The sequence below is a fragment of the Gymnoscopelus microlampas genome (genome assembly GCF_963454915.1).
Source record: "Gymnoscopelus microlampas genome assembly, chromosome: 4".
Lineage (NCBI taxonomy): Eukaryota > Metazoa > Chordata > Actinopteri > Myctophiformes > Myctophidae > Gymnoscopelus > Gymnoscopelus microlampas.
Window position 1 is genome coordinate 54124021 of NC_139941.1, and position 22987 is coordinate 54147007.

The 22987-nt window shown below is 42.6% G+C and overlaps 3 protein-coding genes across 4 annotated transcripts in view; 1 reads left to right on the plus strand and 2 right to left on the minus strand.

The window, feature by feature from the left end:
* Window positions 1-12070, plus strand: part of LOC311043225 (rap guanine nucleotide exchange factor 1-like) — a gene marked incomplete at its 5' end in the record, with an annotated part of 40653 nt that extends 28583 nt beyond the window's left edge. Inside the window, 7 exons of the mRNA XM_084054401.1 lie at window positions 1559-1643; window positions 3365-3459; window positions 4589-4667; window positions 4802-4903; window positions 8635-8732; window positions 11536-11676; window positions 11871-12070. Coding sequence (XP_083910527.1) covers window positions 1559-1643; window positions 3365-3459; window positions 4589-4667; window positions 4802-4903; window positions 8635-8732; window positions 11536-11676; window positions 11871-12006 — 736 coding nt within the window. The remainder of the gene's footprint in view (window positions 1-1558; window positions 1644-3364; window positions 3460-4588; window positions 4668-4801; window positions 4904-8634; window positions 8733-11535; window positions 11677-11870) is intronic.
* Window positions 1-22987, minus strand: part of LOC311042913 (H-2 class II histocompatibility antigen, E-S beta chain-like) — a 165674-nt gene that overhangs the window by 107352 nt on the left and 35335 nt on the right. For both annotated transcript variants that reach the window (XR_014600556.1, XR_014600557.1), the window contains exon 9: window positions 21598-21671. The gene's annotated coding sequence lies outside the window, so the exon portion shown is untranslated. The remainder of the gene's footprint in view (window positions 1-21597; window positions 21672-22987) is intronic.
* LOC311042915 (H-2 class II histocompatibility antigen, E-S beta chain-like) overlaps window positions 1-22987 on the minus strand; it is a 138264-nt gene that overhangs the window by 107352 nt on the left and 7925 nt on the right. The gene's annotated exons all lie outside the window — the stretch shown is intronic.

The following is a 22987-nucleotide window of genomic DNA, read 5'->3' on the forward strand; positions in this document are numbered from 1 at the left end:
TTGTGGGGGGAATTGTATGGGTTTCATATAAAACAGTAACAGTGCACTTTCAAACATGTGAAGCATTTATTTTCTTTAATGAAGAAAATACACAAATGCACATCCTCGTGACGTTGTCAGCCAGGGAGAGGGGAGGGGGAGGGTGGTGGGATGGTAGGGGGAGAAGTAGCCTCGATCTCCAGGCTTTTATTGCTTAGTGTTGCTAAAAAATAAAAGCCTGGACCAGCGCGTCGGTGTACCCGATATAGGAAGTGTTTCATCATTTCCCCAACCAATCAGAGTGCAGTGGGCGTCGCTCGTAATGTTGTGTTGACGGGGCGGGGGCCGACGGACAGATCGGTGAACCAATGGGATCACGCGGATTCTCTCGCCGGAGATGTTAAACACGCCCCTTTAGGTCAGAAAACAGGAGCGCTGGTGCAGCAGTCTAGGGGAGAAGCAAACCACGCCTACTTAGGAGACCATTTGTAGGATTTGTATCTTGTATCTTCCTAAATTAACAATCTTTGGTAGTACTACACAATGCAATGCTATTCATATACAACATGGCGCTCAGGTGCCGGAGTGGTAAAGTAGCTGCCCACCACTGTGGAGGCTGTGGGTTCGAATCCACCGCGGTGCATCTGGCTTTGTCGAGCGTCTACACCAGGGGTCAGCAACCTTAAACGTCAAAAGAGACATTTTGGACAAAAAATGAATACAAAATCTGTCTTGAGCCACAGACATATTTGAGCCTCATAATGAAGGCAACACGGGTCTATTAAGTGTATATTAGTCCATCAAAACGACTAAATACAACTTCATGTTAACGAGCATTCATTAAATATGATAACATCTCGCAGCAGATCAAACGTACAGGTAAGCCAGCAGTATTGGCAGTGAAAGCAAACAATGTCCACAAACTATTACATTCTCAGCTTTCCTCAGTTATCTTATTTTTGTTTGTATTTGGAAAGCAAACGACATGCACAAACTATTAAATTCTCTGTTAACCCATTAAGACCTGGAACTGTGTCATTTTTTGATTTGAGCTAAAAAAGCATTATTTTACACTTTGGGCTATTCAAAAATAGCAGATCTACAAGCTCATAGCGCGTCACCGAGTGCCGCGCTATGAGCTTGTAGATCTGCTATTTTAGAAAAATCGTGAAAATGTGTGCAAATCTTTGAATATATCTATTTTTAAAGCAAACATTTTTAACTCAAATCTTTGCTTCTGGGGCGTCCCTGGAACGAAATATTTTGATGGGGGTCCGCGGCCAAATACATTTCATTTTGGGGGTCCTTGACATGAAAAAGATTGAGCACCACTGATATAGAAACATACGTTTTTCAGAATACTGTTGAGATTTAGGAGACATGTAGAATAGGCTTCAGGTCTCAATGGGTTAAAAATGTGTGTCAGGAGGATTAATTGGCATAACTTGACTACATTTGTCAGATAAAGGGGTAAAAAGCAGCACCCACCATTTTTTAAATAATAATATACTAATAAATACAAAACAATATGACAATAACCCCTCTCCTCCTCTCCTCTCCTCTCCTCCTCCTCCTATAGACCAGGTACCCTGCATGACTTTAGGAGTCAGGACGTAGCAGAACAGTTGACGCTGTTGGACTCGGAGCTCTTCTACAAGATTGAGGTTTGACCTTTGACCTTTGATGTACTTCCTGTCTCTCTGTTGTTGAAGCGTTCTTTCAAAGGCCGCGCCCCATTGGCTCGTAGTCCTGTGAGTGACAGAATGTTTGACAGGGATGTTGTTTTCTATGAGAACATACACGCTAGCGTGGTTATATCAAGGCATTGTCGTGACGTATTTATTATTGTGGGATCGCTTTATTCTAGTGAATGGTAATGCCATTCTAGTGACGTCATAATACTGATGTCATTGTATTATGACCCTACTATAACACTACTAACACTATCAATACTCAATACCAGCTCAACATTCTTAGCGATCCCACACTGTTTCTTCAGGAACAGTACTTTCTAGTTGTCTCCGCCAGGAGACTATGTTTTCGTTCTCGTCCTTCCGTGTGTCCACCAAGCTAACATTGGTCAAGCTTCACGTGACACGTGACAATATGTTGAAAGGGTGTGCTTTGATTGGCTAGCGAGACGCATGATGAAATAGAGCCCTATAAATAGGTGTGTCACTTCAAAACATAGTTTACATGTTTTGAAGTGACATCAGTGCCATCAGCCAAGCTAACATTGGACATGTTACCTTGGCTGATTGAACATGTTAGCCAAGCTAACATGTTCTAATCCTTAGATGTTCTAATCTAAGAATCAGAACATTTCTAGAAAACTATGGTTAAAGATAGGGTAAGTGATTTCCTTTGGTTAAAACAGCACGGGTCTGCTGGCGGAGACTTGTGCTCCGAGGAGCACATTTTCTAGTTATTATTCCCCCCGTTTTTTGGGTCATTTCAATGGAGAAATGCCATTTAGTGACGTCATAATGCATAATGCCATTCTTGTGAATGGTAATGCCATTCTAGTTATTAATATTCCCCCTGTTTTTTGGGTCATTTCAATGGAGAAGTGCCATTTAGTGACGTCATAATGCCATTCTAGTGAATGGTAATGCCATTCTAGTGACGTCATAATACTGATGTCATTGTATTATGACCCTACTATAACACTACTAACACTATCAATACTCAATTCCAGCTCAACATTCTTAGCGATCCCACACTGTTTCTTCAGGAACAGTACTTTTTAGTATTTATATTGATATTTATATCATATAAACTGCCACTCTTAGTTATTTTAGATCGCATTTTTAAACACCCTTGACTCTAATGTTTGCGGCTGCCTTTCACACCGTTATTAATGCCTTTCTCTTCCGATCTATTTTCCAATGAATGGATGAGGCATCACCAAAAGTTTAGTCTGAAGTAATTGTGCCTCTTTTTAGTCTCTAGTGTTATTTGCAGACGCTAAATTCTAGGATAATAATAAGTAGGTCTATATGCCACCCAACGTATATAATAATGATATAGTTGCCTATATACATTTTAAAGGTGAGTCACTATAACGGCTCATCTTTCTAATGAATTAACATGCTAAGGTGCCTCATCATCGTCTTGGGTCATCAGCTATTGATGAGTTAGAGTTTTGAGTTTTATTTATTAGCAAATAAAGAGTTAAAAACAGAATAATTGTATTAGTCTGAAAATAAACTAGACAAAAAGTGTTTGGATCCCAGGGGTGTGGCCTCAGACCCTTTTGCGGTTCCCTTCACTCTGTTTCACAAATCACACATTAGGACATGGTCATACAAACAACATTTTCAGTCGAGAGATTGTATTTTGCTTTAATCTGTCTGTCTGTCTGTCTGTCTGTCTGTCTGTCTAGCTTCCAGAGGCGTTGTTGTGGTCCAAAGAACAGAATGAAGAGAAGTGTCCCAACCTGACCGAGTTCACCCAGCACTTTAACAACGTCTCCTTCTGGTAAACCACACTAACTAGTCCTGTCCTTCTGGTAAACCACACTAACTAGTCCTGTCCTTCTGGTAAACCTCACTAACTAGTCCTGTCATTCTGGTAAACCACACTAACTAGTCCTGTCCTTCTGGTAAACCACACTAACTAGTCCTGTCATTCTGGTAAACCACACTAACTAGTCCTGTCCTTCTGGTAAACCACACTAACTAGTCATGTCCTTCTGGTAAACCTCACTAACTAGTCCTGTCATTCTGGTAAACCACACTAACTAGTCCTGTCCTTCTGGTAAACCTCACTAACTAGTCCTGTCCTTCTGGTAAACCTCACTAACTAGTCCTGTCCTTCTGGTAAACCACACTAACTAGTCCTGTCCTTCTGGTAAACCACAATAACTAGTCCTGTCCTTCTGGTAAACCTCACTAACTAGTCCTGTCCTTTTGGTAAACCTCACTAACTAGTCCTGTCCTTCTGGTAAACCTCACTAGCTAGTCCTGTCCTTCTGGTAGACCACACTAACTAGTCCTGTCCTTCTGGTAAACCTCACTAACTAGTCCTGTCCTTCTGGTAAACCTCACTAACTAGTCCTGTCCTTCTGGTAGACCACACTAACTAGTCCTGTCCTTCTGGTAAACCTCACTAACTAGTCCTGTCCTTCTGGTAAACCTCACTAACTAGTCCTGTTAGTAAACAGAAACATGTGTTTTCAGGTGGGACACCTGAAAAGGTTTATAGTGTTTCCGTTCCAATTGTGTCTGCTCACTCCTTTGTGTCGTCACTTCCAATTTCACTCGTTTATCCTGTGTGAGTTCTGTCTCCTGATTGGATACAATCTGTATCCCACCTGGCAGGGAGACCCCCTGTTACTGAACAAACACTCACTCACTGTACCTTTAACTAACACTACACAGTACTAATAGGCTCTATGCACAGCAGCCATATTGGAAATAAATTAGGCCTCTTCCTTACTTCTTTCACAGTTGTTACCAATGATTCTAATTGAGGCTCCTTCATTAGTATCATTGGCAACACCTGTGAAGAAAGTAAGGCTGAGGACTCTGGTCAATGATAGAATTATACAGTGTGTGTGTGTGTGTGTGTGTGTGTGTGTGTGTGTGTGTGTGTGTGTGTGTGTCAGGGTGCGTTCGGTGGTCATTCTACAGGAAAGGCCTCAGGACCGAGAGAGACTGCTGCTTAAATTCATCAAAGTTATGAAGGTAACCTTTGACTCTTGACCTTATGCTGACCCTGGATCAGTGAGGACAATGAAAATCACGTTCCATCAATGTGTGTGTGTGTGTGTGTGTGTGTGTGTGTGTGTGTGTGTGTGTGTGTGTGTGTGTTCTTGCAGCACCTGAGGAAGTTGAATAACTTCAACTCGTACCTGTGTGTCCTCTCTGCGTTGGACAGCGCCCCGCTCAGCAGACTGGACTGGCAGAGAAACACTGCAGAGGTCTCACACACACACACACACACACACACACACACACACACACACACACACACACACACACACACACACACACACACACACACACACACACACACAGATATGTATTACAATATTTGTTCTGGCATCAACATTTTAGGGGAACGTTTTTGTGAATGGCATTTTTGCCATTTTTAACCGTAAACCTGAAGCTGGAAAATAGCAGATCTACAAGCTCACATATACACGCCGATATGCAAGCTCATGGGCTTGCATATCGGCTGTTTTTCGTAGTGCAGTATAATCAAGCAGAATTCTAACTCTAACACCTAAACCTAACTTCTAAATATCTAATCTTAGACCCAACCCCAACATGAATATTTTCCTAATTGTAAACCATTTAAAGCTTTATAGAATAACAGTAGTATCTTTCCACTCAAACAGAGAGCGTCTCCTTTCAAACCCCAATGGTTCTATTGAGCCCCCCGCCCACAGGAGTAGCCCAATTCTCTCACAACTTGCTACAAAAATCGCTCATGAAAAACTATATAATCTCCTACATTTAATTTTCCACCTTCACATGTGTCTCCTTCTCTAATAATCAAAAAGTGCTATATATTTCATCTCGCAATGTACTTCCGGATGGTTCGTTTTGCACCTTTTTTTGCCACATCGGTCACGGGAAAGAAATAAGCACTGCCGTGGTCTATGGAAACGACGAGCCCAAAAGTGCACCCAAATAAGCCCACAATCGCTTATACAAACAGTCAGACCTGGCAACGCAGCCTACGCCAATCATGCGTGAGAGATCTACAAGCTATGGGGCAGAGACGCCACCGTATCTTAGCAACAACTACAGCGCTCACTCTCATTGGTCGTGTCACGCTAAGAGCAGTCTCCAGACAATGGCATCTCAGAGAGCTTGCTGTAGTGTTTATATATCTATGGCTGTAGCCATCACAGTCAGTCGCAGCGACGACGGACAGGGCGCTGTGATAGCTGCCATGTCGCTAACGTGGTTGTCATGCCTGCAACGGCTGTGCAATCACTTTGTCAACAATGCACGTTCGTGTGTTGAATGTCAATATTGCTGCTCAGTTAGTCCATTGTAGATGGTGTATGTTTGTGTGTGTCTTCTGGAGAACTATGTAGCTCCACAGCAACTACAGTAACTAACGTAATGGCAGGCCCGCCCCGTGCTACGCATGTTAGGCTGCATTATGGTCATGTAGTAAATTCAGATAATTTCGCTCCGATTAGAGCAGTGCTTATCAACCCTTTGAGGCCGCCCCCCCCCAAATAAACGTACTTGATCTGGGGACCCCCCCATTCTGTTTGACTCCGTTCCACAAGTACATATTGTGAAACTAGCCGATCTACAAGTTCGAAACGCCTCACGTTGAGAGGCTTTGTAAGCTTGTAGATCGGCTATTTTCTACATGATTGCCTCTTTCTTAGATTATTTGACAATGTGGCCCATGTTTTTATAGTATAGTTTGTTGACTACTTTTGTTGCAGAAATGGTCATTTCCTTTACTTTCGTTTTTTTATTGTCTCCGCCAGGCCGAAAGGCATGGCGCAAGACTATGTTTCACCCCCTGTCCGTCCGTCTGTGATAGCTAATCTCTCACATCGTTGACTTGATCGCAGCGAAACTGTGCACACACACTCCCTGGATGCCAATTCAGAACCTCTGCCCTATTTCTTTCACATGGCCTGTTACAGTGCCACCAGGAGGCCGCTTTTTGCTAAACACATTTTCTCACAGTACTCCTACATATTTTGCCCAAACATCACGCAAATCGGTAAACAGTATCTCCACAGTCATTAAAAAAAAAGGCTCTTTCAGATTTTTCATATTCCATCCTGATTGGCTAAAATGGCTTCCAAAGTCTGCAGGACTGCTCCGTTTGGACCAAAATGCCTCACATTATGAACACAGCATGCACTTTCCGTGCAACTTTGCACCCACATTCCCACTATGCCGAGGAAGAAATTCCACTTGAGATTTCTCTAATCAGCCTCATGGTGGCGCTATAACAGCCCGATGTGGAGAGTCAGTGAGAGCTGGATAAAAGAGGAAAAATGTGTCAAAAGGAGTCTGTACGGCTGTCGATACATGAACACATGACGTCGGTGGGAGAGGAGATATTGTGTCTTTTGGACAAACAGCAGCGTGGTGCTGATGTTTGTTGTGTGAAGCAGCTTAATGTCAGAGTGTTTGTGTTGGAGCGCCTCAGTGCGGCTGCAGAGTTCATGTGCAACCTCTTCCAGAGAGAGACAGAGACACTAGAAACTCTGCTGGAGAAAAAAAAACACTGCTGGGCATTGACTTTCATATGGACATTGATCTACACACTGCAGGTATATCTGCTACACACACAACATCAAACTAAACACTACAGGTATGATGCAGCGTTTGCATTCCAGCCAGCATGCCAGCGTAGTTCCCATATGGTTTCAAGGTGGGCTAAACCATATGGACCCCATGTCAGCGGCATCCACTTCAGTCCCAACTGCGATGCCCATGCAGGCTATAAGTAGCTTCTACCTGGCCCTTAGGTGGGCCCCAACTAGCCATGTTTATGTGGGACCAAGGCGGGTCCTAACTGGGTTTGCCCATGCAGGCTTTAACTGGGTTCTACCTGGGCCCTAGGTGTACCCTAACCAACCAGAGTGCAGTGCCCATCGCTCCAATTGTTGTGACGTCAGGGCTCTCAATACTGCACATTGGTGGAGGAGGAGGGGCCGCAGGGCGACCGCACACATCGCTGAACCGGTAGCCCACGGATGTTTCCTCTGGGGATTTACAATCTGCCCCTCTATGCCACATATCATCCGCACTACAGGGTCTTCACTGACCGAGCCACGGCCCCACTGACCCTCATGACGCTACGCCACTTATATGAGTTGCCAAGTGGCCGCGGGCGCTACGTGGTCGTGGCCGCGGGCTAGACGCGAGCCCCCGCGTAGCGGGGGCGAGCTTCTAGTTTAAACAATTTAAAGCTTTATAGACCAACAGTAGTATTTTTAAATCTATTATTTGACACACAGGGAGTCAGTGTAAGGATGTATGAACTAGCCAAGCTAACATTGGTCAAGTGACACGTGACAATATGTAATATTGACAGGATTAATGGAGAGTATCTTTTCCTCTCCGTCCGTCTCTGTATGTGTCCGTCTGAGAACACCCGACATTGGTCAAGCTTCACGTGACATCACAATATGTAATATAAACAGCTTAGACAGGATCAATCAGGAACAGTACTTTCCAGTACAAACTGAGATCACAGCTGAGATCACACAATGCAACTAACTCCCATTACGTACATAAATAACTTTAACATTCACTTTTTAACAAAAAACCTTTTGTTTAACTAAAAGATATATCTTTTACCCTACCTTTAAGTTTTAGAAATCATTTGTAGACTCAGATCTAAATGCGTAGTAATAATGACTGTTTGATGGTTGATTTGATTGTGGTTGCTTACCACCTCTGTATCTCATTAGTTATTGCTATAATAATATAATTGCTATGATATAGTAACATGTTCTATTTTTAGTAAGAATTAAAACATTTCTAGAAAACTATGGTTAAAGATAGGATAAGTGATTTCCTTTGGTTAAAATAGCACGGGTCTGTTGGCGGAGACTTGTACTCCGCACATTTTCTAGTTTGAATCTATGTTCATTTGGTGTGTGTGTGTGTGTGTGTGTGTGTGTGTGTGTGTGTGTGTGTGCGTGTGCGTGTGCAGGCCTTGGAGGAGTACAGCAGTTTGATTGACAGCTCATCATCGTTCAGAAACTACAGAGCAGCTTTGGCGGAAGTGGAACCTCCATGCATCCCCTACCTGTACGTATGACCTCTGACCCCTCTAGCCCCTCCTACCTGTACATATGACCTCTGACCCCTCTAGCTCCTCCTACCTGTACGTATGACCTCTGACCCCTATAGCTCCTCCTACCTGTACGTAAGACCTCTGACCCCTCTAGCCCCTCCTACCTGTACATATGACCTCTGACCCCTCTTTTTTTCTTTCTTTTCTTTCTTTTTCCTTCATTTATTCAGGGAAACCCATTGAGAGCAAGCTCTCTTTTTCAAGGACGCCCTGATAACAAACATTTGAATCACATTACAATGTCACAACTTTGACAATAAAGCAAAAAATGAAAGCAGAAGCATAAAACCACATTAAAATAATCGCAAAAGGCGGTGAATCAGACAATACAGTGAAGACATCGATAACAACACAGAGATTTGAAATCAGATGCAAATAAACAGTGTTACATGAAACAGGTACAGTCACTATGTAGTGTGTCCTCAAGAAGCACCCTGAATGTCTCTATGTAGTGTGTCCTCAAGAAGCACCCTGAATGTCTCTATGTAGTGTGTCCTCAAGAAGCACCCTGAATGTCTCTATGTAGTGTGTCCTGAAGAAGCACCCTGAATGTCTCTATGTAGTGTGTCCTGAAGAAGCACCCTGAATGTCTCTATGTAGTGTGTCCTGAAGAAGCACCCTGAATGTCTCTATGTAGTGTGTCCTCAAGAAGCACCCTGAATGTCTCTATGTAGTGTGTCCTCAAGAAGCACCCTGAATATCTCTATGTAGTGTGTCCTCAAGAAGCACCCTGAATGTCTCTATTGAGACCAATCACACCATTTACAGAGAGTCCTGAAGTTTGTTCCATTTGTGTGGAGCATAATACATGAATGCAGTTTTTCCTTGTTCACTGCTCTTATGTGGACTGGTATATCTAATGTGTGTTTGTGAACGTGTTGAGTGACCAGTAACTTTATACCTAACCTCAAAAGCGAGGTTAGGTATAAAGGAAGTTTACCACACAAGGCCTTATAAATAAACAACATACAATGTTGCTACAAACTGCGAGAGATGGCCAACCCATTTTATCATATAAAATACAGTGATGGGTGAGATAATCATCACCAGTAATAAAACGCAAAGCACTGTGGTAGACTCCATCCAGAGGCTTCAGTGTGGAGAGTGAAGCATGCACATACAGTGTATCCCTATAATCAAATACAGACATTATTACAGATTGAACAATAGTCTTTCTGCTGGTAAAAGAAAAACAGGACCTGTTTCTGTAAAGGAAGACCTCTTAATTTTTTGATTAGGTTCTCCACATGAACCTTAAATGAGAGTTTGGCATCTAGCCAAATGCCGAGGTATTTATAAGATGTGACCAGCTATATTTGTTCGCCTTTAAGAGTGTAAATACCAGTAAAGGGATTTATATTTGGAGACCTAGTAAATACCATGCATTTTGTTTTGTTTGAGTTTAAAACAAGCTTATGGTTAATTAGAGCCCATTGAAACCTATTGAAGGCAGTCTGCAGATTTGCAGTGGCCACTTCCAGCGTTGGGGCAATACTGTATAAAATTGTGTCGTCTGCATAATAATGGACATCCGAGTGCGGAGAGGGGAGTGCTAGCTCCTCCTACCTTTTATATTTGTTGTTAACATATTAATGTGTTAATATCCGATGCTCTTTTGGTGAATTGATTACATAGGACCACAATGGAAACAAGTCTTGACCACATATAAATATAAAGATACAACAGAAGAAAAGGAGTGATACCTAAGGGGCGGCCATAGCTGAGTGATTAGTGATCCCGCCTGGGCAGCTAGAGGCCCTGGTTGTTGCAGGTACAAGTCCAGGTCAAGTAAAGTCGAAGTTTATTTGTATTGCACATTTAAAAACTACAGAGGTTGACCCAAAGTGCTTTCCATTCACAATAGCATCATGACGACCTCATTAGAATACAACATAGTCAGGGGTGCACATAACTTTTTAGGTCTAGTACTCAGAAGAGCACCTGGAGATGTGACTTGGTGCGCACCAAATAAATGGTCCCGTCGTCGCCCCGCCCCCCGCCGTTTTGTCAACGGGGGGTGCTGCACGAGAAAAAAGGACGCTCTGCTTCCCAATTCCGCCGAGGTTGGTGCCCTGTGCTGCGCTGCTTTTATCCGCCAGATTCACGGCACATTTTGCACCATCACGGTGCGTTCATCATTGGTCACGAGTGCCTCTAACACAGCCGCTGGTGGCTGGGTGCAGCGTGCTGCGAGTCGCAGTGTGTCTGTGTGTTAGGATGCGAGGCAACACTCACACAATCACGTGCAGCATGCGTTCCCTCCCCCTGCGCCTAATGGCTGTACATGGGGCCGACACGTGCTTTAAGCATGATTGTGTGAGTGTGGCTTCAGGAAGTAAATTCCTAGCCTCGATCTCCAGGCTTTTATAAATAGTAATATAATAAAAGCTTGGAAAGCGCCTTGCGTCGTCTGATGTGCCGCGCATTATTTATCTTGGGTGCGCATGCGCACCTGCGCACCAGTTATGTGCACCCCTGAACATAGTAAAAGAAACATAAAAGCAAAACCTCATACAAATACAGCATAATTAAAGAACATAAAAGCGATACAAACAATACCTTCAATGACCAGAGTAGGTATATTAATATTTATACATATACATATACTTGTTCAAGGTCAATAAGAATGATTGACTCTGGTAAAGGTCTCAAATACTAACCAGTAAAGGGTTAAATAATGTATGCAGGACCAACCAAGCATGGGTGAATTAGAGTCCTCACATGTCTGTCTGTCTGTCTGTCTGTCTGTCTGTCCAGGGGTCTGATCCTCCAGGATCTGACCTTCGTCCACTTGGGGAACCCTGACCAGGTGATGACATCACAGGGGTCAAAGGTGAACTTCTCAAAGCGCTGGCAGCAGTTCAACATCTTGGACACCGTGAGGAGTTTTCAACAAATGTTTGTTCCATCTATTATTACATGTTTATTCTGTTTACATTTGTGACTAATAAACTATACAATCAATCGAATCAATACACAACAAAAACAATCACATAAATCTCCTGTCTGTCTGTCTGTCTGTCTGTCTGTCTGTCTGTCTGTCTGTCTGTCTGTCTGTCTGTGTCTGTCTGTCTGTCTGTCTCTCTCTGCAGTCGTTACTCTGTAACTCGTAACGAGGACATCGTGTCGTTCTTTAACGGCTTCAGTGACCACCTGGCCGAGGAGGCATTATGGGAACTCTCTCTTAGGATCCGGCCACGGAATACCCCACGAGCCAATCAGAGATGATGTGGGAGGAGACGGCAGCCGCCTGGTTTTAGGAATGATTTGGCTGGTATGAATGAAAAGACTATGAAAGGTTTTTCTATATATATATATATATTTTTTTTTAATATATATATATATATATATATATATATATATATATATATATATATATATATATATGCGCTACAGTATGATTGTAAAACTAGTCGAATTGAAAAAGGTGCAACTCGTTTTTCGGCGCGAGACGAAGCAAGCGGGAGGCTTTGATGTCCCCACAGTTACACCGACGGAGGTGAAGGTGACTTGAGCCATGAGAGGCGCCCTGCAGAGCGAGCTTAGGCGAGCGAGTCGCCATGCTGAACGTTGCCAAGTCGCCTTCAGCCGACTCAGTGCCATCAGAGTTAAAGAATGGTAAATCATCATCGTCGTCCCCCTAGTCTCTGTACCTCGGAGACGTCAACACCGTTCAACTTTGCTTACATTTATTTGACAGGGGGGCCCCCCTGCTGTGAACTCGAAGAGAACGAGCACTGCTTTTTCAATCATTCTGTAACATAAATATATATACTGTAAAATACACGTTAAGGAGATGTTTTTATACACTGAAAAATCATTGTTTAAAGCAGCACTATGTAACGTTTTTACAACTATATAGCATTTTATGTCCCACAAAAGTATAAAGTTACATGTTTAAGCAATAACAATCATCCTTCCATAAATATATAGACTCAGGGGGTCGCTGCTAGGGGCTTGCACTGTATTACTATGTATTGGGGAGTTTCATCCTGGCATTTGCCATGGCGCCAAGGCAGAACTGCCAGTCAAAGCTAAGACTGGCCAATCATGGTTGCAGAGACTCTTGGGTAATGAATAATAATAATTATTAAAATAAACGTTATTTGTATAACACCTTTCATGACATGAAATGCAGCTCAAAATGCTTTACAGAGCCAGAATACAATTACAGAAAAAGTACAACTAATTTAACAATAAAGCAAAAAAGAAAAGCAAAAGCATAAAACAACATTAAAGGTAGGGTAAGTGGTATTTTTTGGTATTTTTTATTTTTTTGTTAAAAAGGTTAAAGTACTATATTCTGATACTAAACCAATCCAATCCAATCCACTTTATTTATATAGCACATTTTAAAACTTGTTCAGGGTTAACAAAGTGCTGTACAAGAAAACCAAATACACTGTGAAAGCTAAAGACACAGAGACAAGCAAAACACAGAAACAAAACATAAACAAAAGAAGCAAAAATAAACAAGAGAAAGAAACACATCACTGAAAATATGACGCAGCCGCATCAACAGACAGTGAGACAAAACATAGACCACCGAAACACTCAAACAGGGTCAAAGGCCAAAGCATAAAGGTGGTACTTAAGGCGAGATTTAAAAGTATCGATGGTGGGGGCCAGTTTAATATGAGAGGGGAGCGCATTCCATAAAATGGGGGCTGCTACCGAGAAGGCTCGGTCACCTCTGGTTTTCAATTTTGAATTAGGGACCTCGAGTTTCAACTGGCCCGCAGACCGTAGTGACCTAGGGGGGGTTATACACCTCTAGGAGTTCAGATAGACACTGAGGTGCCAGGCCATTCAGTGATTTAAAAACAAACAATAAAATCTTAAAATCAATTCTGAAGCGAACTGGGAGCCAGTGAAGTGAAGCCAGAATTGGTGTAACTAGAAGCTCGCCCCCGCTACACGGGGGCTCGCGTCTAGCCCGCGGCCACGCCCACGTAGCGCCCGCGGCCACTTGGCAACTCATATAAGTGGCGTAGCGTCATGAGGGCCAGTGGGGCCGTGGCTCGGTCAGTGAAGACCCTGTAGTGCGGATGATATGTGGCATAGAGGGGCAGATTGTAAATCCCCAGAGGAAACATCCGTGGGCTACCATTGGTTCAGCGATGTGTGCGGTCGCCCTGCGGCCCCTCCTCCTCCACCAATGTGTAGTATTGAGAGCCCTGACGTCACAACAATTGGAGCGATGGGCACTGCACTCTGGTTGGTTAGGGTACACCTAGGGCCCAGGTAGAACCCAGTTAAAGCCTGCATGGGCAAACCCAGTTAGGACCCGCCTTGGTCCCACATAAACATGGCTAGTTGGGGCCCACCTAAGGGCCAGGTAGAAGCTACTTATAGCCTGCATGGGCATCGCAGTTGGGACTGAAGTGGATGCCACTGACATTGCTGACATGGGGTCCATATGGTTTAGGCCACCTTGAAACCATATGGGAACTACGCTGGCATGCTGGCTGGAATGCAAACGCTGCATCATACCTGTAGTGTTTAGTTTGATGTTGTGTGTGTAGCAGATATACCTGCAGTGTGTAGATCAATGTCCATATGAAAGTCAATGCCCAGCAGTGTTTTTCTTTCTCCAGCAGAGTTTCTAGTGTCTCTGTCTCTCTCTGGAAGAGGTTGCACATGAACTCTGCAGCCGCACTGAGGCGCTCCAACACAAACACTCTGACATTAAGCTGCTTCACACAACAAACATCAGCACCACGCTGCTGTTTGTCCAAAAGACACAATATCTCCTCTCCGACCGACGTCATGTGTTCATGTATCGACAGCCGTACAGACTCCTTTTGACACATTTTACCTCGTTTATCCAGCTCTCACTGACTCTCCACATCGGGCTGTTATAGCGCCACCATGAGGCTGATTAGAGAAATCTCAAGTGGAATTTCTTCCTCGGCATAGTGGGAATGTGGGTGCAAAGTTGCACGGAAAGTGCATGCTGTGTTCATAATGTGAGGCATTTTGGTCCAAACGGAGCAGTCCTGCAGACTTTGGAAGCCATTTTAGCCAATCAGGATGGAATATGAAAAATCTGAAAGAGCCTTTTTTTTAAATGACTGTGGAGATACTGTGTACCGATTTGCGTGATGTTTGGGCAAAATATGTAGGAGTACTGTGAGAAAATGTGTTTAGCAAAAAGCGGCCTCCTGGTGGCACTGTAACAGGGCCATGTGAAAGAAATAGGGCAGAGGTTCTGAATTGGCATCCAGGGAGTGTGTGTGCACAGTTTCGCTGTGATCAAGTCAACGATGTGAGAGATTAGCTATCACAGACGGACGGACAGGGGGTGAAACATAGTCTTGCGCCATGCCTTTCGGCCTGGCGGAGACAATTAAAAAACGAAAGTAAAGGAAATGACCATTTCTGCAACAAAAGTAGTCAACAAACTATACTATAAAAACATGGGCCACATTGTCAAATAATCTAAGAAAGAGGCAAGAATGTAGAAAATAGCCGATCTACAAGCTTACAAAGCCTCTCAACGTGAGGCGTTGCGAACTTGTAGATCGGCTATTTTCACAATATTTACTTGTGAAACGGAGTCAAACAGAATGGGGGGGTCCCCAGATCAAGTACGTTTATTTGGGGGGGGGGGGGGGGGGGGGGGGGCCTGAAAGGGTTGATAAGCACTGCTCTAATCTGAGCGAAATTATCTGAATTTACTACATGACCATAATGCAGCCTAACATGCGTAGCACGGGGCGGTCCTGCCATACGTTAGTTACTGTAGTTGCTGTGGAGCTACATAGTTCTCCAGAAGACACACACAAACATACACCATCTACAATGGACTAACTGAGCAGCAATATTGACATTCACCACACGAACGTGCATTGTTGACAAAGTGATTGCACAGCCGCTGCAGGCATGACAACCACGTTAGCGTTAGCGACATGGCAGCTATCACAGCGCCCTGTCCGTCGTCGCTGCGACTGACTGTGATTAGCCTGGGTGGCAGCCTGCTTCGCTACGTTCGGCGGATTTTTTTTTCTCTCTGGAGAGAGAAAAAAAGTCCGCCGAACGCAGCGAAGCAGGCTGGCACCCAGGCTAGACTGTGATGGCTACAGCCATAGATATATAAACACTACAGCAAGCTCTCTGAGATGCCATTGTCTGGAGACTGCTCTTAGCGTGACACGACCAATGAGAGTGAGCGCTGTAGTTGTTGCTAAGATACGGTGGCGTCTCTGCCCCATAGCTTGTAGATCTCTCACGCATGATTGGCGTAGGCTGCGTTGCCAGGTCTGACTGTTTGTATAAGCGATTGTGGGCTTATTTGGGTGCACTTTTGGGCTCGTCGTTTCCATAGACCACGGCAGTGCTTATTTCTTTCCCGTGACCGATGTGGCAAGAGAAGGTGCAAAACGAACCATCCGGAAGTAGATTGCGAGATGAAATATATAGCAGTTTTTGATTATTAGAGAAGGAGACACATGTGAAGGTGGAAAATGAAATGTAGGAGATTATATAGTTTTTCATGAGGGATTTTTGTAGCAAGTTGTGAGAGAATTGGGCCACTCCTGTGGGCGGGGGGCTGATTAGAACCATTGGGGTTTGAAAGGAGACGCTCTCTGTTTGAGTGGAAAGATGTGGTCACGCTTGCGGGTCCCCGTTAGGAGACGTGCCGCAGTGTTTTGGACTAGCTGTAGTCGTGCAATGGAGCCTTTGTTTAAGCCAACATAAAGTGCGTTACAGTAGTCCAGGCGTGTGGTGATAAAAGCATGAATGGCACGCTCTAAATCATTAAAAGAAAGTGTAGACTTGATTCGAGTAAACAGCCTTAGATGATAAAAGCTGGACCTTACCACAGCATTTATCTGTTTATCACGTTTGAGTGCATTGTCAAACTTGACACCGAGATTTGAGAACGGATTTGACATAAGGCTGCAGGGAACCAAGGTCAGGGGGGACAACACCAGGACCACTAGGCCCAAAAACTATGACCTCTGTCTTGCTCTCGTTTACACTTAAAAAGTTAAGAGCCATCCAAGCCTTAATGTCGTTTAGACAGTCAAAAAGAGGTGTCAGGGAGCTGTTGCCATGCTTTTTTAAGGGCATATAGATCTGAGAATCATCAGCATAAAGGTGATAGGAGATGCCATGTTTCTTAAAGATTAGTCCCAGGGGGAGAAGATATAGGGAGAAAAGTATTGTCCCAAGGATCGAGCCCTGAGGGACTCCGGACGACAGGGGGGTGGAAGATGATACAAAATCTCCAAATTTAACTGAAAAGCATCTCTCAGATACATAGGATGAAAACCAATCTAACGCAGTGTCCCTGACACCAACACAATGCTCTAAACGGGACATTAGAGTTTTGTGATTCAAAGTATCAAAAGCAGAAGATAAGTCCAGCAGCAGCAGAATTTCAGAGTCACCAGAGTCAGTAGTCCTTAACACATCATTAAAAACCCTCATCAATGCTGACTCAGTGCTATGAAACGCTTTAAAACCAGATTGAAAAATGTCAAAAATGCTGTGTACCTCCAGAAAAGACTGTAATTGTGATAACACAGCTTTTTCAAGGATCTTTGAAATGAATGGGAGCTTAGAAATAGGTCTGTAGTTAGCTAGAACAGAGGTATCCAGGTTAGGTTTTTTAATCAATGGTGCCACAACTTCTTTTTTTAAATAAACTGGTACAACACCTGAAGCTAGGCTGCTATTTATGATGTTATGGACCCTGGGCCCAATAGTGTCCCAGACCTCTTTAAAGAGGTGAGTGGGGATAGCATCTGTGGGACAGGATGAGGTTTTGAGTTGGATGACCATTTCACTGAGTTTTGCAAATGACACGGGGTTGAAATGGTTAAATACAGTAGTGCAGGTGACAGCCACAGAGGGGTCGAAGGCAGGGGGGGGGATGTGTTCTCGGATGGTAGTGACCTTGTCTACAAAATAGCTAAGAAATTTTTCACAGACCTCAAGAGACGCTTCCAAACAAGTGGGCTGGGGAGGATTTAGCAGCTGTTCAATCGTTTTGAAAAGAACACGTGGTTTATCGACATTTTTGGAAATTATATCAGAGAAGTGCCTTGACTTTTCAGTTTTGACAGTACTTTGATATTTTTTCCAACTCTGTTTTAAAATGTCATGTGACACATGGAGCCTGTCCTTTCTCCACCTGCGCTCAGCTTTCCGGCACTCTCTCCTGGCAGCACGGGTGTTGTCGTTTAGCCAGGGCTCAGACCTAGGTCTGGGGCGCATGTTTTTTAGCGGCGCAACAGTGTCCAGGATGCCGACACAAGTGGAGAGAAAGGACGATGTGAGTTGCTCAGTGTCTAGAGCCTCAGTGAAACCATTTTCAGCCTGGGCAACAATAGCGAAGGCAGAAGAAAAAAGCGCAGCAGTACCAGGTTTCAACACGCGACACTGGCGGGCAGGAGCGCATGATTTTAAAGTGTCACAGGGCAATACAAAATCAAAAATGACAGGAAATTGATCAGAGAGGACTGGGGCACAAACCTGTACATTCGAAATAGGCAAGCCGTAAGAAATGACAATATCAAGCGTATGCCCGAGCTCGTGTGTCGGCTCAGTGACATGCTGAACAAGGTTAAAAGCATCAAGTACATCCAGGAAATCTTTAGCCAGTGGCTTAGAGATACAACAGACGTGCACGTTCAGATCTCCAACAATTAAGATTTGATCATACTTAATCAGAGCACCAGCCAAGAAATCGGAGAAGTCCTTCATAAAGTCCTTATTGTATTTCGGTGGCCGATAGATAACCGCACATAGAACCGGGTCGGAGCGACTAATCATTGCTACAGAGCGTTTGTTCAGTCACAGGGGTCTCTCCAGCTCTTTAGTAAACAGAATATTTACTTCAGGTAGGTGACAACATTTAAGCCAATCAGGAGAGACCACTGAAATGCATTTTTTTGGAGAGACATAAAGACTCCTTTTACTGAACAAACACTCTATAGCAATGATTACTATCAGAATATAGAGCTATTTAACACTTATTTGAACCAAAGAAAATCACTTACCCTTCCTTTCAAATAAAAGAAAAAAAGGCAGTGAATCAGTCGAAACAGTGAGGACATGAATAACAAGGGGGTGGCAGTGGCTCAGGGGTAGAGTGGCCGGTAGAGCGGCCGGTTGGGAACCGAGAGGTTCCCAGTTTGATCCCGGGCTCCCCCAGAGTTGGTGTCAAAGTGTCCTTGAGCAAGACACTGAACCCCTAATTGCTCCCGATGAGCAGGTTGGTGCCTTGCATGGTTTCCTCCGCCATCGGTGTATGAATGTGTGTGTGAATGGGTGAATGTAACGCACAATCTATGTAAAGAGCTTTGGATAAAAACGCTATATAAATGCACCATTTACCATTTAACATCAGAGAGATTTAAAAATCAACTAAAAGCAAGAGTGAAGAAATAGGTCTTGAGCTGTGCTTTAAAGTTATTTACAGAGGGTGCCTGTCTTAGGTGTAATGGGAGTTAATGAAGTCAAAGACGTTGGCTGCCATGTTATTTGTGTCCAAAGTGGCCACTGATACCCCAACCTACATAGTGCTGCTTTAACACTTCATTCTTATGCAGAGTGTTGTTTTGTTTCTGTTGAAATGCATTAAAAGAAAGACTTTTTTAATTAATGTCAGTGATTAACCTAAGTCCATAATGTGAACACAACATTCCATATCTCAAAATATTACAATATTACATGAGACCACTGAGGAAGAAGTTATATGGCTGCTTATATCTAACCTTTATATTTTACCATCACTTATAATACTTCTACAATACAGTATGATATTTGACAGCTTGTAAGAGTCTAAATGTCTCCACTAGGTCTAATATCTATTGTTTTGGTACAGCCTATCTTGTTATGGTTCAGTTTGTCCTTGAAGCAGCTACAGTATAACTATGATCTCTGCCCTGAGCTCTTGGCAGAACTACCGTACCACTGACATGAGTGTTATTGTACTTCTCCCCATGATATCATGTACATAAAGCATAATCATCACCACCTACAATATTGTCTCCACTCCTATGTGCCTCATCGACTGCTGATTGATCCAGAATTCCATGACACCACACACACACACACACACACGCACACGCACACGCACACGCACACACACACACACAAAAAGTATATTATAATACAGAAACGTCGACCATCTGAAAAGTGTGAGTTTACTTGGTCTGGACTACTTTTGCTGCTCTGTTAAATGGCTCTATATTGTGATAGTAAGCATTACTATAGAGTGTTTGTTCAGTAACAGTGTTAAATAGCTCTATATTGTGATAGTAAGCATTACTATAGAGTGTTTGTTCAGTAACAGTGTTAAATAGCTCTATATTGTGATAGTAAGCATTACTATAGAGTGTTTGTTCAGTAACAGTGTTAAATAGCTCTATATTGTGATAGTAAGCATTACTATAGAGTGTGTGTTCAGTAACAGTGTTACATAGCTCTATATTGTGATAGTAAGCATTACTATAGAATGTTTGTTCAGTAACAGGAGTCTCCATGTCTCTCCAGCTCTTTACTAAACAAATGCATTTTCAGTTCGGGATACCAATCTTATCCAATCAGGAGAGAAAACTCACACAGGATACACATTAAACAAGTGGAATTGGAAGTGATGAAACTTAAACTGGAACACTATAACATTGAAGCTGATGAATGGGCACTCTCTCTTGATTGGCTGAAATTGGCAACCCACCTGCAGTGAAATGTAAGAGAAAATGAGGCACAATGATGTTTTCTCATTCCTTTATTGATATTGTGACATTCCATTAAAACCAAGCAAATTAAAGCCAAAATCTAACATCTGAACTTCAAACCATTCATGATCAGGGGTGCAGATCCCAGGGGGGAAGGAGGGGACATGTCTGACATGTTCCTCCAATAGAATATTTAGAAATAAATTATATCATTTAAAATATATGGTTACAAGAAAGTAATTCCACTTTTGAAATCATTCTCACATACAGTAAACACAATACTTTGTGAAGGTTTTGTTTTTGCCACCCGTGTGTCCTGATCATCAACAACTGCCAAATAAATTAATCCACAAGCTTCATCATCATCACTTGTCCACAGAGCTGTTAAATAGTTTAATAAGTGAAGTTCAGCCAATATGAACGGATAGAAACACAACAGTGGAGCTGAAAAACGGAAAGATAAATAATATTGACCAAGGAATATCTAAACTGTCTGAATTAGACACATATTTTGTTATTTACTTTAGTAAAGTTGCACAACCTTTCTGTTATTGTTAACTCTCATCATGTCACTGTCACAACCCAGAGCGCTCATTATCCTAATTAACATAATTAAGATTAATAATTAAAACCTCATGGGACAATGGGACAGGATAGACTGAATGTATGGATCATGTATTAAATTGAAGTTTATACATACAGGACACATTTAGTACATTTCACCATGTGTCCTTCAATTAGTGCTGAGTAATGAATTATTATTTATGAACTGACAGGAAGCCCTGCCCAGTTTTATAAGCATTTTAGATATTGATCATTTACAGTAGATATTGATAATAAACGGAAGGTATTGATTACTGGATGTATTGATCATTAGTCAAATCAGGATCCAAAAATAAGAACTGAACTCTGTGTTGGTGATATTATTGATGAGAATGTTCCTTGTTTGTGCCCCCCCCCCCCCAAGTTGTAATGAGATCTGCTCCCCTGCTCATTATACATATGAAAGATTACATATAAATCATTATATTAAGTAATGATTTATATGCACATGCAATTATAAATGATTGCATGTCATCAGTGTTTCCCATTAATGTCATAGACTGTGGCAGTCCACCATTCTCACCTCAGACCACCCTAGAGGGTTTAGGTCCACCCATCACCTCAGACCACCCTAGAAGGTCTAGGTCCACCCATCACCTCAGACCACCCTAGAGGGTTCAGGTCCACCCATCACAGGGAAACAGTGATGTCATAATGATCGTAACACATTAATTATCACACATTATAAATTATTACATAATAAATGACTTATGGTCAATTATAAAATAATAAAACCTTTTTCACAAACATGGCTGACTGACTTCCATTCAAATGGATATTAATATTAATGTTATGAAGAACTCTGATTGTGTGTGATCATTTATTTAATGTTTCAATATAGTGTAGAACTGAAATATTATGTTTGTGTTTTCTGAGACAGAAACTATACAAAGTAATTTGATGAACCGCCCACACTAATTGGGACTCCCTGGTGTGTCGCCCAGGTGGTGCCTAAACCCTGACCTTTAACCTCACAGACACTATGTCTATAAACCTGACCTTAACCCTAAACCCTGACCTTTAACCTCACAGACACTATGTCTATAAACCTGACCTTAACCCTAAACCCTGACCTTTAACCTCACAAAAACAATGTCTATAAACCTGACCATAACCCTAAACCCTGACCTTTAACCTCACAAACACTATGTCTATAAACCTAACCTTAACCCTAAACCCTGACCTTTAACCTCACATAAACTATGTCTATAAACCTAACCTTAACCCTGACCTCAAAACCATGTTGACATGGGCGCACACTAATTATCGTTAGCCTTGGCTAGCCAATTAGCATTTTTAAAGAACACATTTGTAAAAAAGGATGATGATGTCATCATTGTGCTGCTGTTATTATGCTGCTATGAATAGTTAAAGCTGAATGGACACACAATTGTCCTCCTCTCTCCAGCAGAGCTTCTCTGAAAACACACCCAGGTGTTCTGTGAAAAGAAAATAAACCAATAAGAATCAGAATGTAGTAACCGTGGAACATGTTAACACTTTAGAATAACCTTCCCTTATGATAGTAAATTAATCATTCATAAATTATTAGTTAATGTGTTATTCATAACTTGTTAAATATGTGTTAATGATTAAACTATGCTATAAATAGTTAAAAGATTATGAACAAGTTATTAGTAAACTAGTTAAAAACCTAACCTCCCAGTACCCTCCCTGCAACTACAGTAACCATCAAAGTAGAAACAACTCAGTCCATTCAAACAACATTGAATCAATACTTTGTCAATAGTGTATCTTAGTAGGAAGGGCAGCTCAGTTGGTAGAACACTCTCCTTTGGACCACAAGGTTCTGTCTTTGATCCTGTTAGTGATGGAATGATTAGTGTTTTCAATGAACTGAATCATTGGGTTCAGTTCACTGAAATGTTGTGTTCAATGAACTGAATCATTGG